Below are 16,649 nucleotides of genomic sequence, written 5' to 3'. Positions count from 1 at the left end.
TACCTCATTGTAGTTTTGATTTGCATTTCTCTAATAATTAGTGATGTTGAGCATTTTTTCATGTACCTCTTGGTAATCTGTATGTCTTTGGAGAAAGAAGTTCTTTTGCTCATTTTTCTATTGGACTGTTTTTTATTGTTGTCGTTGATTTGTATGAGTTGTTTGTATATATTAGAGATTAAGTCTTTGTTGCTTTGTTTGCAAAGATTTTCTCCTATTCTGTGGGTTGTCTTTTCTTTTTCTAATGGTTTCCTTTTCTGTGCAAAAGCTTTTGAGTTTAATTACATCCCATTGGGTTTTTTGTTTGTTTGTTTTGTTTTTCGTTTTCATTGTCATTACTCTAGGAGTGGATCAAAAAGCTTTTAGTGTGATTTATGTCAAAGTGTTCAATCTATGTTTTCCAACAGGAGTTTTGTAGTTTCTGGTCTTGCACTTAGGTATTTAATCCATTCTGAGTTTATTTTTGTATATGATGTTAGAGAATGTTCTAATTTCATTCTTTTACATGAAGCTGCCAAGTTTCCCAGCACCACTTTTTGAAGAGATTATCCTTCTTCCACCACATCTTCTTGTTCCTTTCATCTGATGATGGACATTTAGGTTGTATATTCTTGCCTCTTTTGTCATATATTAGTTCACCATAGGTGCTTGGATTTATTTCTGGCCTTTTATCCTATTCCTTTGATCTGTATTTCTATTTTTGTTCCAGTACCATAATGTTTTGATGACTGTAGCTTTGTAGTATGGAGACAGACGTTTTTGTACAATGCAATCTCCCTTGTCCTGTCCTATTCTTCCCCCCACCCTCCCCACCCCTGCAATAGAATTTTCTTAGTTTGAGTTTCCCTCATTGTCCCTTATCATTAGATTCATGTTATTCATTCTTAGCCAGAGTACTCTACAGATGGTATTGTGTCATCCTCAGGGTGACAAATCTGATCCCCAGGTCAAGTTGTCCAATTTCTCCATCATTACTTCCTTTGAGAATATACCTCAAGACCATGCAAGTATCCTATTCCTCAACAAAAATTTCCCTTTAATTTGCATCTTTTGATGGTTTTTACCTGATTTGGTCTTTATAATAATGATTTCAAAAACTTTATCTGTATCTCCCAGCTTGTCCTTGATGTTTTATTATAAGTAGGACCCCACCCTTTTCTTCCAAAATAATTGATCCACTGATTCCTTATATGCTGTCATGAATTCCTAATTTTCAATGGCTTATACTTTACTACTGTACCTAATAATTTTGGTGCTCAAATTCCCAAATTTGTCAGTGGGCCCTCCTTCAAGCTGGCTTGTCGGACATTGTGACAAGTCCCATTGTTTATTTGAGGATTTCCTTAATTTTGGCATGATAAGGTGTTGCATGCTCATGTTGCACCTACTCTACCTCAGTCCTGGATAAGGCAAATTTTTACGGAAAACTGGCTTAGTTTGGTGGGGAAGAGAGGCTAAAATCTGGGCCCTTAGGTGAGCTCATTGCTACTGGGGTGTCTTTTCTTAGCTATTTTTAGTGGACTAAGGAAATGTAAGCATCATATACACATAGACTACAGCATACAAAAATATGCACATATATGCCTACAAATATCCTTGCACATATACATATATGCATATTTTTAAAATTTAATTTTATTTGGAGTGTAGTTGGCTTACAATGTTGTATAAGTTTCAGCAAAATGTATGAATCATTATACATATATAGCCATTCTTTTTCTCCCATATAGGAAATTTACCACAAATTATCGAGTATATTTTCTTGTGGTATACAATAGGTTCTCATTAATTGTCTACTTCATACAGTATGATGTATGTGTTATTCTCACCCTCCCAGTTCTTCCGTCCTATGAATGGCTTCATTCATGGTAACCTTAAGATTAGTTTTGAAATCTATAAAACTCTGTTTTATAAACAAGTTCTTCTATATCATTTTATTAGATTCCACATATAAGTGATATTATAAATTAGTCTTTCCCTGACTCTCTTCACTCAGTATGATAATCTCTAGGTCCATCCATGTTGCTGCAAATGACATTATTTCATTCTTTTTTATGGCTGTGTAATATTCCATTGTATATATGTACCATATCTCCCTTATCCATTCCTCTGTTGATGAACATTAAGGTCTCTTCCATATCTTGGCTATTGTAAATAGTGGTGCAATGAACATCTTTTCGAATTATGGTTTTCTTGGATAGATGCCCAGGAGTAGGATTGCTGGATCATATAGTATTTCTATATTTATTTCTTTAAGAAACCTCCATACTCTCCTCCATAGTGGTTGTACAAATTTACATTCCCACTAAGAGTGTAGGAAGATTCCCTTTTCTCCACACCATCTCCAGCATTTATTGTTTGTAGAATTTTGACGATGGCCATTCTGACTGGTGTGAGGTATTACCTCAGTATAGTTTTGACTTGCATTTCTCTAATAATTAGTGGTGTTTATCCCCTTTTCATGTGTTTTTTTGGCCATCTGTCTGTCTTTGGAGAAATGCCTATTAGATTTTTGCCCACTTTTGATTAGGTTTTTTGTTTTTTCGATATAAAGCCACAAGAGATGTTTGTATATTTTGGAGATTAATTCCATTTTCTCCTATTCTGTGTGTTAACTTTCCATTTTTTAAAAGTGGTTTCCTTCATCTATGCATATTAGATTATTTAAACCTTCACATACACATTTTAGAGATTATGAGATTACACTGAGACCTGCAAGTACAGTTCATCCACTCAAGATTCTTTCTTGTTTGTCTCCAATCAGTATGTATCTTTCTAATTTCTTGGCAAAAACTCTGAAAATCACCCTTTTCTCATTTGCTCAGTCTGATAGTAGATCTAAAATATTTCAGCAATTTTGCCCATACTATTACAAAAACATTGCCCACTAAAAAGAGTTTAGGATTTATTTAAAATTCTTCCTACCCTACCTCAGACGAAGATAGAACAGATATAATCTTATATGTGTCTGGATTAGTCCTTTCTTTCCCCCTCATTGCTATGATTATGGTATATGAGATTAGGTATTGTGATACAAATGGGTGGATATTTTCCTATTTAATTTCAATTTCAGGTACTCCCTCCCATCTTTTTGGATTTAAATTTATTTTATTTTTGACTAGACATATTAACGTGTTTCTGAAGGTCAAAACTACATGACAATGATAAGAAATCTTACTCAAAAATATTCGATAGTAGTGTCACTCTCTGATTAGTAGGATTTTTAAAAAAGGATTTTATAAGGAATACCAGAGCATGTTTTATGTTTATTAAATTAATCTAGGAGTATGGAGGGAATTAATGATGTAACACACACACACACACACACACACACACACACACACACACAGAGGTGCTACCTGAAAGGCTAAATTCCTTCTTGAGGTGATTAGATATTGGATTCAGAAAATTAGAAAAAAATACCTGAGTGGAATTGCTGGATCACATGGTACTTATATATTTAGTTTTTAAGGAACCACTATAAACTTTTCCATAGTGCCTGCACCAATTTACATTCCTATCAACAGTGTGCGAGTGTCCCGTTTTCTCCACACCCTTGCCAATATTTGTGTTCTTTTTGATGATGGCCATTCTGACAGGGGTGAGGTTATATCTCATTGAGTTTTTGATTTGCCTTTCCCTGATGACTAGTGATGTTGAGCATCTTTTCATGTGTCTGTTTTCCATTTGTATGTCTTCTTTAGAAAAATGTCTATTCAGATCTTCTGCCCATTTTTTCAGCTATTTTGTTTGGATATTGAGTTTTGTGAGCTCTTTATATATTTTGGATATTTACTCTGTATTATAAATGTCATTTGCAAATATCTCATTCAATAGGTTGTCCTTTGGTTTTGCAATGGAAAGACTTTCAAGTTTAACTAGAAAAACTTAACTTTTTTTTATAAGAAAGAAAATTAGAAAAATAATATCTATACATGTTTCCCAAGGACTATTATAAGCGTGTTACATGATTTATCTCATTCACAGTTACTCTATGATGTAGTATTATTATTAACCCCTTCTTACAAATTACAAGTCGGAAACACAGGTTGGTAAATGACTTGTCCAAGGTTGCTCATGTAGACATATGATTTGCACTCAGGCAAACTGGTTCTAGCTTCTCTGTAGTATATTCAGTGGAGTTGAAGGCATCACTCCTGAAAAACTATGAAAGACTTTTTCAAGTTATAGAAGGAGCAGCATGTGACTAGTTTGTTATTTGTAGTCACAATTTGATCCTGTCTTATTTGACATTGTTCCTCAGATGCAGTTTCTGTGACTTTTATGTGAAGATTGGGCAATAGTATGAAGTCAGTGACGAGAAATCATTCAGCAATAACAACGTTCATCATACTGGGTTTGACAAGTGACCCACAACTAGAAATTCTGTTTTTTTTCTTCCTGCTGATCACATATATGTTAAGTGTAACTGGGAATCTGACCATAATTTCTCTGGTCTTGGTGGATTCTCATTTAAAAACAGCTATGTATTTTTTCCTTCAAAATTTCTCTTTCTTAGAAATCTCATTCACAACTGCCTGTGTGCCCACCTATCTGCACATCATATCAAGTGGGGACAAAACCATCACCATCAGTGCCTGCTTCAGCCAAATCTTTTTTATTGTCCTCTTTGGAGCTACAGAATTTTATCTCTTGGCAGTGATGTCTTATGACCGCTACGTGGCCATCTGCAAACCCCTGCATTACCTGAGCATCATGAACAGCAGAGTGTGCAGGAATCTCATCCTCTGTTGTTGGGTATCTGGCTTATTGATTATCCTTCCACCCCTTGGCCTGAGCCTACATTTGGAATTCTGTGACTCTGTTATTGACCATTTTTACTGTGATGCTTCTCCAATCCTGAAGAATTCCTGTTCAGATACCTGGTTCATAGAGCAGCTGGTCATAGTCTGTGCTGTGTTGACCTTCATAGTGACCCTTGTGTGTGTCGTTCTGTCCTACATATACATCATCAGGACGATTCTAAGATTCCCATCTGCCCATCAAAGGAAGAAAGCCTTTTCCACCTGTTCTTCCCACATAATTGTGGTTTCCATGACCTATGGCAGCTGCATCTTTATGTATATCAAACCTTCAGCCAAAGATGAAGTGGCCATTAATAAGGGAGTATCCCTGCTCACTACATCTGTGGCCCCTTTGTTGAACCCCTTCATTTATACCCTGAGAAATAAACAAGTAAGGCAGTCTTTCTATGACACTTTTAAAAGACTTGTGTTCAATTCAAAAAAGTAGCAGAACTGCATACTGGGAATTAAAATTAAAAGATATATCATGAGAATGTAGGTGGAAACAGAAGCCATGAGGATGACACATTTTGACAGACATTAAAGAGAACCGATAAGAAAGAAAGCTGACAGTCCCAGCATCTGTGCATGGGCATTCTCTTCTCCCTTAAACTGTTAAAACTTTCAATCTCTTCTTAACTGTTAATTCAATCAAGTCTTCATAATCATTTCAAATAAGCATTAGTCATTAGTCTTTCATGTCGCTATTCTGTACATGTCATTACTTTCCCCTTTTTGCTACACAACCACTTTTGAAGAGTCTTCCCTTTGTAGGAGGAAAACTGCATCGATTTGCAGGAAATGCAGACTACCTTCATCTTCATATCAGCCTTGTCAATGCTGTCCTCACAATAAATAACACAAGAATAGGTACAGAAATAAGAATACCATAATATTCCTTTCCCTTTTTTATGTGAATGTATTAAAATAATGTAAAATCAACTGACACCCCCTCATCCACCAATACAAAGAGATGTTGCAATATAGCCCTCAAAGATTATTGAAAGATTTCCTCCTTCAGTAGTTTTTCAAAGAAAATGAGAACTTTTTGGCTTAAAGTCATCAGATTGCTGCTGAAAGAGAGTACAAGATTCTGCAAAGGTTGAAACTGTTGAAAAGTGAGGTGATTGTAGATGGATACTTCTGCCCTTAGAGGCATTTTCAGGTTCATGGCTATATATGTTTTCTTTCTTTTATTTTTTTGAGTCTTACTTGTTTAAAAGTTAAAAATATACATTACATAATTAGTCTGTTATATTATCATTTTATGTTTCATATTATTTGCATCATCCTTCTATGTTTGTCCTTTTATTCGAATATTTCTTTTAAAAATGTTTTTCAATTTGTCTTTTGATGAAAAGTTGAGGGTGACTGTTAAGGTTTTGCTCTTAGGAATCAAAAATGTTCACAGAAAATAAAGTCAGAGGCTTATATAAATACTTGGGAACCTCATTTGAGGGTAGAATTGGCTTCTGGGACCACTGATAAGAGGGGATGGTTGTGTTAAAATGCTGTAGGCTCTACTGGGGGGCAACTGAACATGAGCCATAATAAGGTGGCTTTAAAGTGAGGGTCCAGAATTTCCTATTGTCCTGAAGTGTGCTATTGTCCAGGAAAGAGCAAGAAAACCCTTGAGTCGTTTCTACAAATGAAGGTGTGTGGAGTAAACCAGGGCTCTTCTATTCTGTGAATGGAATTTTTGTGTCAAGCATAATTCTGCTGTGCTTTTTAGATAGCTGTGGGTTTTAGGGAAACACAATTGTTTGACTGAAAAGGAATTAGCTCTCCTCTACTCTTTCGGTGGTGGTTACATAAGTGTTTACAGTTTATTACATGGTACTTTTATGTCTTAGTTATTTTTCTGTATATTTAAAAATAAAAATTCTTTATGGAAAAATATGTCCTTTGTGTGGCAAGCCTTCTGAGGTATCTTATGTTTTCCTGTCAAATTTAAATGTCTGATTTCTGTTTTCTTTTTTGATTAAAAATTTTATTATAGTTGACTTACAATGTTGTATTAGTTAACTGAAAAAAGTGAATCAGTTATACATATATGTATATCCTTTCTTTTTTACTATATAGGTTATTACAGAATATTGAGTAGATTTCCCTGAGCTGTACAATAGATCCTTGTTAGTTATTATTTTATTTATAGTACTATGTATATGTTAATCCCATCCTCCTAATTTATCCCTCCCCCATCATTTCCCCTTTGGTAAATATAAGTTTGATTTTGAAATCTGTGTTTGTTTCTGTTTTATAAAAAATTCTTTTGTATCATTTTTATTAGATTCTACATGTAAGACATATATTTGTCTTTCTTTGTATGACTTACTTCACTTAATATGATAATCTCTTGGGTCCATCCATGTGGACATTATTTCATTCTTTTTTATGGCTGAGTAATATTCCATTGTTTACATGTACCATATCTTCTTTATCCATTCCTCTATTGATGGAAATTTAGGTTGCTTCCATGTCTTGGCTGTTGCAAATACTGATTCAGTGAACGTTGGGGTGCGTGTACCTTTTTGAATTATGGTTTTCTCAGGGTATAAGCCCAGGAGTGGACTTGCTGGATCATATAATAGCTGTATAATTAGTTTTTAAGGAATCTCCATACTGTTCTCCATGGTGGTTGTACAAATTTACATTCCCACCAAGAATGTATGAGGGTTCCCTTTTCTCCACACCTTCTCCAGTATTTATTGTTTGTAGAATTTTGATGGTTATTCTGACTGGTGTGAGGTGATACCTCATTGTAATCTTGATTTGCATTTCTCTAATATTTAGTGATGTTGAACATCTTTTCATGTGCTTTTTGGCAATCTGTCTGTCTTCTTTGGAGAAATGTCTATTTAGATCTTCAGACCATTTTTTGATTTTTGTTTGTTTGATATAAAGCTGCATGAGATATTTGTGCATTTTGGAAACTAATCTTCAGTTGCTTCATTTGCAAAGATTTTCTCCCATTCTCTGGGTCGTCTTTTTGTGTGTGTGTGTGTGTGGTTTTCTTTGCTGTGCAGAAGCTTTTAAGTTTAATTAGGTCCCATTTGTTTATTTTTGTTTTTATTTTTATTACTCTAGGAGGTGGATTCAAAAAGATACCGATGCAATTTATGTCCAAGAGTTCTCTGTCTATGTTCTTCTCTAGTTTTATAGTATCCAGCTTTATATTCAGGGCATAATCCATTTTGAGTTTATTTTCAGGTGCGGTGTTAGAGAAAGTAAATGTCTGATTTCTCAAGGCATAAATGTTCCTTATCTATCTTGTCACAGCATACACAGAGATATCCATCTTTGCCTAGTATAGGAACTCATTATTATTTCTTTTTGTTCATCTTCTCTTCACCTGTTACACTTATTATCTAGATTTTGGTATATACTCTTGTCTTTTGGTGCCTGTCTATCTACCCACCTACATTTCTATTGAATCTGGTATCTTTATATTTTCTGTTATCTATCTAATCTCTTGTTTCCTGTTGTTTTATGAAAGAATTTATCAGATCTGATATTCTAGTTCCCTATTTTTGTTTTAGTTCTATGTCTCCTGGTATTAGCCTCATCTATTTTATTCTTTATTTATTTTATGTTTTTCAGCAGTATTTTTAACCTATGTATTTTTATAATGTTTTATCCTTCATTTTACCAGTATCATTCTTATCTTTTTAAGAAAATTATACTTATTTTAAATTCTTGATGTTTCTGTTCTAATAATTCTTTGTGTCATATTATATCTTATGTATATTCTTGCCCCTGACTTCTGCCTCCAGCCCACAGTGAATATAGTCTTCTGATTGGTGGTAGTTTTGGCTTGTGAACTTATGACTCTCCATAGCTTTCTCTATTCAGTCTAGTGATGTTTATGTGCCAAATTTTGTGAACTTACGGATGAATATAAAGGAATAAAAGGATTATCCTCAAGCTAGAAGGCCCAAGTCATTACAGAACTGTTTTGACTTTACTTGGCTTCTCAAAAAAAAAAAAAAACTCTTTTTCTCCCTTTTGTATATTATTTTAAACTCTTTGCAAGAAGCAGCATTGGGAGAAGACGACCTGTTTAGACTTGTAATTCCTGAAGTCACAAGCTCTGGAGGCTTAGGGAGAGGGGATAGAAGAATGAATGCCTGGCGTGGTACATTAGGCTTCACTCATTTTTATCATCTCCTCACCCTAGCACTGCTCTGAGATTGTCCTGAGAATACTAGGTAGGTAAAGCTGTTTCTTTTGATTCTTGTCTACAGTGGTGATAGGAAGGATAATCCACCAACTTACACATTTAGTAACATTTCAAAAGTTCAGCTGCAGAATCAGTAAATTCATTTCTTTGGTTTTCTATGACTTGGGCTACATTCCAAGGAAGTATTAGCATAAAGCTACCTAGGTGAACAGTTTTAGAAAATCATGACTTTTTTTTTTTCTTTTTCTTTTTTTGGACAAGCACGTTTAGGAGGTGACAGAGTCCTTCCCAAATTTATTTCTAGGTGCTTATGTTGTGAAGGCTGAGTGAAGCCCTGGCTAGTGTTCTTAAACTTTGACTTACACCAAATACTCCTCTTTATCTCAGCTTCATCCAGGGCACATGGAGTGGATGATTGTCCAGCCCTAACAAGCTGCTGCCGGTTGTTCTCTTGGCTTTATTTGAAGTGTATTGAGACCTTCACTTACCCGGCTATCAAAGGATGCAACTGGACATAAGAGGAGTGGAAATAAGCTAGCCTTGCTGCAAAGGGATTTCAAGTAGAATGGCTAACAATGTTATAGTCCCAGTTATGTTAAACCAATCAATGAAAAACCTATTTTTACCAGTTTAGCCTGGCAACTCAGCTGGCTTTCTTTCTCCTTTCTTCTCTTCCTTCCTTCCTTCACTTTTTTTTTTTGACCATGGCCACAGCATGTGGAACTACCCTGGGCTAGGGATGAAACCTGTGCCACAACAGTGACCTGAGCCACAGGAACACTGGATCCTTAACCCACTGTGCCACCAGGGAATTCCAAGCCTGAGTTTCTGGACAAGGATATTGGTTACCATTATCATTGTGTTATAATGGATATCATTTTTAAAACACAATAAATAATGGCATAAATTTTTTTATACTTATTTGATGCTCAAAACTGTCATGTAAGATAGTCACTATTATTATCCACATTTTAAAATTGAGAAAAGGAAGCCCTAGGGAGGTAAAAAATTGTTGTAAGGAGACTCGGGTAGAAGGTTGGGCAATTGAGATTTGAACTGAAGGCTGTATTTTCAACCACTATATAGCATTTTGTTTCACTTCACCATAGATTTTGGTAGAAATGTGGATTTGGGAGAACTTGGTGACTCAGGGGTTGCTGTTTAAGAACATTTCTCTAATTAATAGCTCAGGGGATTTGGAATGAATTGAAAGTTATCACCAACACCTGGCTTAGCCACCAAGGAAACCCAGCTAATTCAAAATACCAATGGCTTTATATAAAAGGCTGTTTATTAAAAATATTATATATTCTTCAAGATTTTCTGTGGTTCTGGAAATTTTCTCTCACAATCAGTCTCATACAGTTTGTTCATTAAGTCCTCCTTCTGTTCAGCATTATTACTGCACATAAAACATGTGACTACATCACATCATGTTTGTACCCTAAATAGTAATTGGTATTCTGCCATGAATTAAGGTTACTACTGAACTATGTACAAGTATTCAGATTTCCAAAATGTCCTAGGTTCCATTGAAGTTGAGGCTGTATTCAAATTCAGTTTGTTGTTACCTTGAATCCATGTGTAGATTTTTGATAGGGTCGTTTATTCCTAGTTAGTTGCAAAAACTCATAATCTGGAACCTTCTGGGTATAAAACTGTATTGCTACTTTATATTCCTTTTCACTTTATGAATGAGGCATCCATGGCTTATGTGGGAAAAAATGCAAAAATTTGGGGAAAAGTTAAACAAATGAAGTCATATCACAGAATTTATCCTTTTATAATACCTAACAAAGGAGACAAAAAGATGAAAATGAAGTCAAAATAGAAAGAAATTACTGGAGACTCTCAAAGAGAGAGTGTGGCAATCTCAGCCATTAACATAAAAACATGTCAGCTATGAAAACTGCCATTTGTTTAGGAGGAGTGAGAGGAGTCTGACTTTGCCTCTAGAAATCTCTTCTAACCAAAAACTTCTAGAAAATGGAGGTGTAAATTGACAAAATCTTGAGCGTTTTCACCTCACTTGAGGAAAAGTGGACCAAATGCCTTTTTGTGTTTTATGGAAGAGTGAAGTTGCAATGGCTTCAACTGAAAGATAAAGAAAAAGGTAAGGAGAATAAAAAATATCGACACTTTGAAAGAAGCATCATCTCCAGAACTCCCTAATCAAGACTAATGCCCCAGCTAGATTTCCTTTAAAACAATGCTAATAATATACCTGCCTTTCTTAAAACTACTGGGGACTCGTCAATGTCCAACTAACTCCACACTTTATAATAAATACCTTTATGAGCTGGCCTCTCTCACTCTAAGTTTTTATATTCCCACTCTTCTAAATGAGCAATGTGTTTTGCCTCTTAAATTTCAAGTAATTTCCAGAAAACAGTTAATGCTTCCCAATTACTCTATTTTGGGAGTCTCATTCGTCCTTCTCTAACAACACTTACCATATTATTTTATTTTCTGTAAACTTATGACATCAATTTACAGTTTCTACACATTCCTATTACACTAGACCATAGATTCCTTGAAATTAGGACTTTAGGTTTTTCATATTTTTATCCTCAAGTGCCAATGCAGCACTTGAAATAGAGTGGACACTGAATACATATATATTAAATGAAACATATTTTCCTGGAAATATATTTTGTTTTTTAAAGCTTCACAATCTTTTTGATGGTGTCTTTGAATGCTTGCTTCACTTGCTGATTTCTTAGCGTGTAAATGAAGGGATTCAGCAACGGCGTAATTGAAGTAATGAGCACAGCTATTGCTTTGTTGAAAGAACCTTCTTCTTTTGCAGAAGGATTAATGTACATAAACATGCAGCTGCCATAAGAGAGAGAGATGACAATCATGTGGGAGGAACAAGTGGAAAAAGCCTTTGTCCTTTGCTGGGCAGAAGGGATCCTCAGAATGGTCCTGATAATAAATGTGTAAGAGAGAGTCACCAGCACCAGAGTAACCACCAGAGTCACAACTGCCAAGAAGATGACCGTCAGTTCTAAGAGGCTTGTGTCTGAGCAGGCAAGCTCCAGGAGGGGACCATAGTCGCAGTAATAGTGATTCAGAACATTGGAGGCACAGAAATCCACCTGGCTCATCAGGAAGATTGGGGGAAAGATAGCGAGGAATCCCCCGAGCCAGGAGCAGAACACAAGCTGGATGCAGACTCTGCTGTTCATGATGGTCAGGTAGTGCAGGGGTTTGCAGATGGCCACATAGCGGTCATAGGACATAGAAGCCAGGAGGTAAAACTCCGTTGCCCCAAGAAATATAGCAAAAAAATATTGAATCAAGCAGCCAGCAAAGCTGATGACTTTATTTCCTGTTGTCAAGCTGGTCAGAAATCTGGGAATAAAAATGGATGTGAAGCAAACTTCTAAGAAGGAGAAATTTCGGAGGAAGAAGTACATGGGGGTCTGGAGGTGGGGGTCTACCAGAGTGAGAATGATGATCGTCAGATTTCCTAGGACACTTAGCAGGTAGGTGAGGAACAGAAAGATGAATATCACCACCTGGACCTCAGGTTGATTTGTGAGGCCCAAGAGAATAAACTCAGTAAATGTGGTTCGGTTTTTCATTGTTGACCTTTAGGGGCTCTAAAGGGAAAAGGTGAGAATGATGAAAACCAATGTTTCTTGAGGTAGGAGAGGTAAAGCTGATTGTAATTGACCAAATCAGGTCAAATATAACTTTCCATTCAATTGGCCCAAACCTGTGTCCTGCTGGACTGGACTGGACTCCAGGGATGTCCCATATCTTGTGTAAGTGACCTTCATTCCCAGTCTTTCTGGTTTTCTTTTTCTTTTTTATTTTGGGAGCCACACCCATGGCATATGGAAGTTCCCAGGCTAGGGGTTGAATCAGAGCTCCAGCTGCCAGCCTCCCCCACAGCCACAGACACATGGGATCCGAAGCACATCTGAGACCTAAACTACGTATGGATCACAGCAATGCTGGATCCTCTACCTACTGAGCGAGGCCAGGGCTTGAACCCACATCCTCATGGATACTAGTTGGATTTGTTTCCGCTGCACCACAGTGGGAACTCCTATTGCCAGTCTTTGTAATTCCTCAAGTTGATCTATTCCTAGACACATCACAGAATTTGTTGCAGAATAATTACTCAATTTTGTTTCAGAAGAATAATTTTTGAACCTATCTTTCCCTCCCAAAATGTTTATGATATTTCTGCATTTAAGTCACTTTTATCTGACTTTATAAATCTCTTATACTTCTATGCACTTGGTAGATACATATCCATCTGATTCTGTTCCTTCCCTTTCCTCTCCTCATGCTTTTTTTCCCCTTTCTGTATCTTGCCTCCTCTCCCTGTACAATTTGATGTTTCAGTGGATACTTGCCATAAATCCTCATCTCCATTACTATTCAAATCTCTGACTCCCTTGTAAGCAACAGAAATTTCCCCAAGCAGATAATGCTGAAGATCTTGATGCATAATTGACTTTTTCGATAGCCTCACTACTTTGGTAGGATGACTTTGTAATAGGGCTTTAGGACTCTTAAATCTTTTTAGTTCAGTATTCTCTCATTTTATTTTGACTGCATGGACAAGTCTCAGCATTAAATCATATTAATCAGCATTTATTTGTTTCTTTGCCATTTTCAAAGTCTCCTACACACTAATTGGGGGTATGTCTCTGAGAATAGAGATCTGGACAGATCCACAGATAGTATCTCAGAGTAGATTTTTTTGTTGTTGTTCTTTTGGGGCCGCACATACGGCATATGGAAGTTCCCAGGCTAGTGGTTGAACTGGAGCTGCAGCTGCTGGCCTACACCACAGGCACAAACATGCAGGATTTGTGCCATGTCTGTGACCTACACCATAGCTCACAGCAACGCTGGATCCTTAGCCCACTGAGTGAGGCCAGGGATCAAACCCGCATCCCATGGACACTAGTTGTGTTTATTACCTCTGAGCCACCACAGGAATGCCTCTCAGAGTAGGTTTTGCACAAAGTCTTGAGGAATCCTCAGTGACAAACTAAGGGTGATAATTTATCATGCCTCAAATTTTCTTGGCATACAGAAACCAAGAAGAGGGATGTTGATGTTTCTGACAGTAAGAGTCCTTTGTGATAAATTGATAATCCTCAAAGTAGGAAACTGTACGCATCTTTAGATTTTTCTGATTAAGAAGCAAAGACAATGTAAAAGGCCCCTCTAATTCACATGCATATGGCTGAGAAAAATCATATCTTCAAAATCATTCTTTGCAATTTCCCCATTGTTCTGTACAGCTTTTGGAGGCATTGCATTGACCTATACCCCCTACAGCCGTGCCTTGCTTTTTTGTACTGACCTGTGGTCTTTGGCAAGTCCTGCATTTTCATCTGTATTTTCACAGTTGATTGATTTCATGATCCATGTTTTTAGAATAATAGCACCACTGACTTTAAAAACATGCAGTGCTTACACCTTAAACCTCTGAATGACTGCAGTAGGCTGTTTACCTTGTTGTTCCTAAGAGGGATGTCAGAGATGAGATGTGCCATGAGAGTCTCCAAGTAGCATAAAACTGAACGTGTTTTTCTTTTTATCAGCTTCCCATGTACTTTTGATGCTTCTCTTAATGGAAGTACCCAAGTTTGTGCAGCTTAACTAGGAAGGAAGGGTCTGACCTTCCATTCTATGAATCCAAACCAGAATCAAAACATAATTCCTTAGAGTCAGAGTCCTGCACTTGTATAATAAAAAAGAAAAAAGAAAAAATCAAATAATCCCTCTGTCCTGGCAATGGTAGAGTTAGAAGAGGGAACTTTAATAGGTGGAAAATTCCTTAATTGTGTTCTAAGAGAGGTTATTGGGAAATCCTTACAAGGCAAGACATGGGCTTCTTTGCATTTTCTATGTTAGCCAGAATGACACAGGTTTTATTTGCTCTTTTTAGAGCAGACACATGGGAATCAATTTCCTAAAGAAGCTAAAGATGCCCTGTGGACCCAAGTTCAGAAGGTGCAAATAAACCTCAATTGTTACAACTTTGAGAACAAGTTGTTAACGTGTGGCTGCAGAGAGAGGTTCCTGAGAGACCATGATAAGGGTTCCAGGAGAGAATCTGCTACCGCCCTGAGGTTTGTGAAGTTGAGGGCAATGGAGTGAGAGCCATGGGGATTGGCATGCCTGCCCTAGCCATTGTTCTTATTATTTCCCCTTTAATAACTCATTTGGGCCAGTGCTTATATCTGATATAAATGAGTGTTTCTTCACAGTGAATGGCCACGACCTTAATGCCATGGTATCCTCCATTAAGATCTGCATACCTAGTATTGCTGGTATTAAACATATTGCTGGGACTCCCTCTGATCAGCAACTGGAAACTATTTTGCGGATAGAGATTTGGCTAATATGTTCTGTTCTATGTATAGGTCTACAGCCTCTCAGTAGAATTTGCCTTCACCTTTGAAGACACAACACATTTTTACTTTCCTCACTATGAGATATTTCAAAAGCCCTGCCGGTGCACTTAACTTTGCAGGCAAAAATTTAACCACATTCAGCTTATTCCCGGAACAGACATTATATTGATAACATTATCTGCAAAGAAATTCAAGTAATATGCTCACATGTATAAACAAACACTTGTCACAGAACTTTCTGATCAAGGTTGAGCCACACTGCATTCTGTAAAATTCAGGCCTTGCTATTTCCCTAAAATTTCTAAACTTTACTTATCAGCATGGGGATAAGTCATCCTTGATGCACTAAGGAACTAATTCTTAGGTTCATCAGCACTTACTGCTTTAAAGGAGTCTCAGCATTTACATGTTTAATTGGGTTTAAGAGGCAGCATATTCCTCATTTACAAATTTTATTGAAGCCCGTTATGCCCTTGCTCACAAACTGACTCATTTTGTTTTATTTTTCCTTTTAAAAATATAATTAGTCAATTGACTACATTACATTAATTCAGCATAATGAGTTTTATGTATGTATATGTATATATGACAAAATGACCACAAGACAATGTCTCATTGACATCTGTCATGATGGCATAGTTACAGAATTTTCCCCTTGTGATAAGAATTTTTAAGATCTACTCTTTTTTAGCAGCTTTCAAATATGCCATACCATATTATTAACTATAGTTCCCATACTATCCATGACATCCTCATGACTTATTTATTTTACAATTGGAAGTTTGAACATTTTGAATCATTTCACCCATTTTTTCCCACCCCAGCCCCCACCTTTGGCAACCATTGGTCTGTTGTCTTCCCTTTGAATTGGGCTTTTTCTTTTTTAGATTCTTCATATAAGTAAAGTCAAACAATATTTGTCTTTCTCTGTCTCATTTATTTCAGTTAACATTTAAAGTCCATTCATGTTTTTGCAAATAACAAGGTTTCCCTATTTTTTATGGCTGAATATTTTTATATGTCATATTTTCCTTATCCATTCATCTGTCGATGGACATTTAGGTTGATTCTATATTTTAGCTATTGTAAATAGGGCTGCAATGAATCTGGAGACACACATCTTTTTGAGTTAATGTCTTCATTTTCTTCAGATAAATATCCAGAAGTGGAATTGCTGGATCATATGATAGCTTTATTTTTTAATTTTTTGAGGAAATTCTCTGCTGTTTTTCATTGGCTCACTCTGGGCCACCCAACAATAGAGGCTCCAAA

The 16,649-nt window shown here is 36.4% G+C and overlaps 3 protein-coding genes across 3 annotated transcripts in view; 1 reads left to right on the top strand and 2 right to left on the bottom strand.

Annotated features, from left to right (window-relative positions):
• Positions 1-16,649, bottom strand: part of LOC146403237 (olfactory receptor 6C3-like) — a 555,083-nt gene that overhangs the window by 15,403 nt on the left and 523,031 nt on the right. The gene's annotated exons all lie outside the window — the stretch shown is intronic.
• On the top strand, positions 4,180-7,048 carry LOC146403253 (olfactory receptor 6C2-like). Its single transcript, XM_084955883.1, has one exon. The coding sequence runs from the start codon at positions 4,306-4,308 to the stop codon at positions 5,251-5,253; it is 948 nt and encodes a 315-aa protein (XP_084812009.1). The 5' UTR covers positions 4,180-4,305; the 3' UTR covers positions 5,254-7,048.
• Positions 11,646-14,730, bottom strand: LOC146403252 (olfactory receptor 6C4). The gene is made up of 2 exons (XM_084955927.1): positions 13,758-14,730; positions 11,646-12,844 (listed from the first exon to the last, which is right to left on the bottom strand). Exon 2 carries the CDS (start codon positions 12,573-12,575, stop codon positions 11,646-11,648), a length of 930 nt encoding a protein of 309 aa, XP_084812053.1. The 5' UTR covers positions 12,576-12,844; positions 13,758-14,730.

This window comes from Sus scrofa, chromosome 5 (assembly GCF_054392235.1).
Source record: "Sus scrofa isolate SSC_HxYL_T2T_F1_AM1 chromosome 5, Sscrofa_HxYL_maternal_Yorkshire_Landrace_v2.0, whole genome shotgun sequence".
Classification (NCBI taxonomy): domain Eukaryota; kingdom Metazoa; phylum Chordata; class Mammalia; order Artiodactyla; family Suidae; genus Sus; species Sus scrofa.
Note: the sequence above shows the minus strand (reverse complement) of the source record. Positions and strands in the feature narration are given on the sequence as shown.

Excerpts from the sequence above, each read along its gene's own strand:
- LOC146403253 (XM_084955883.1), top strand. The coding sequence starts at position 4,306 with ATGAAGTCAGTGACGAGAAATCATTCAGCAATAACAACGTTCATCATA.
- LOC146403252 (XM_084955927.1), bottom strand. The coding sequence starts at position 12,575 with ATGAAAAACCGAACCACATTTACTGAGTTTATTCTCTTGGGCCTCACA.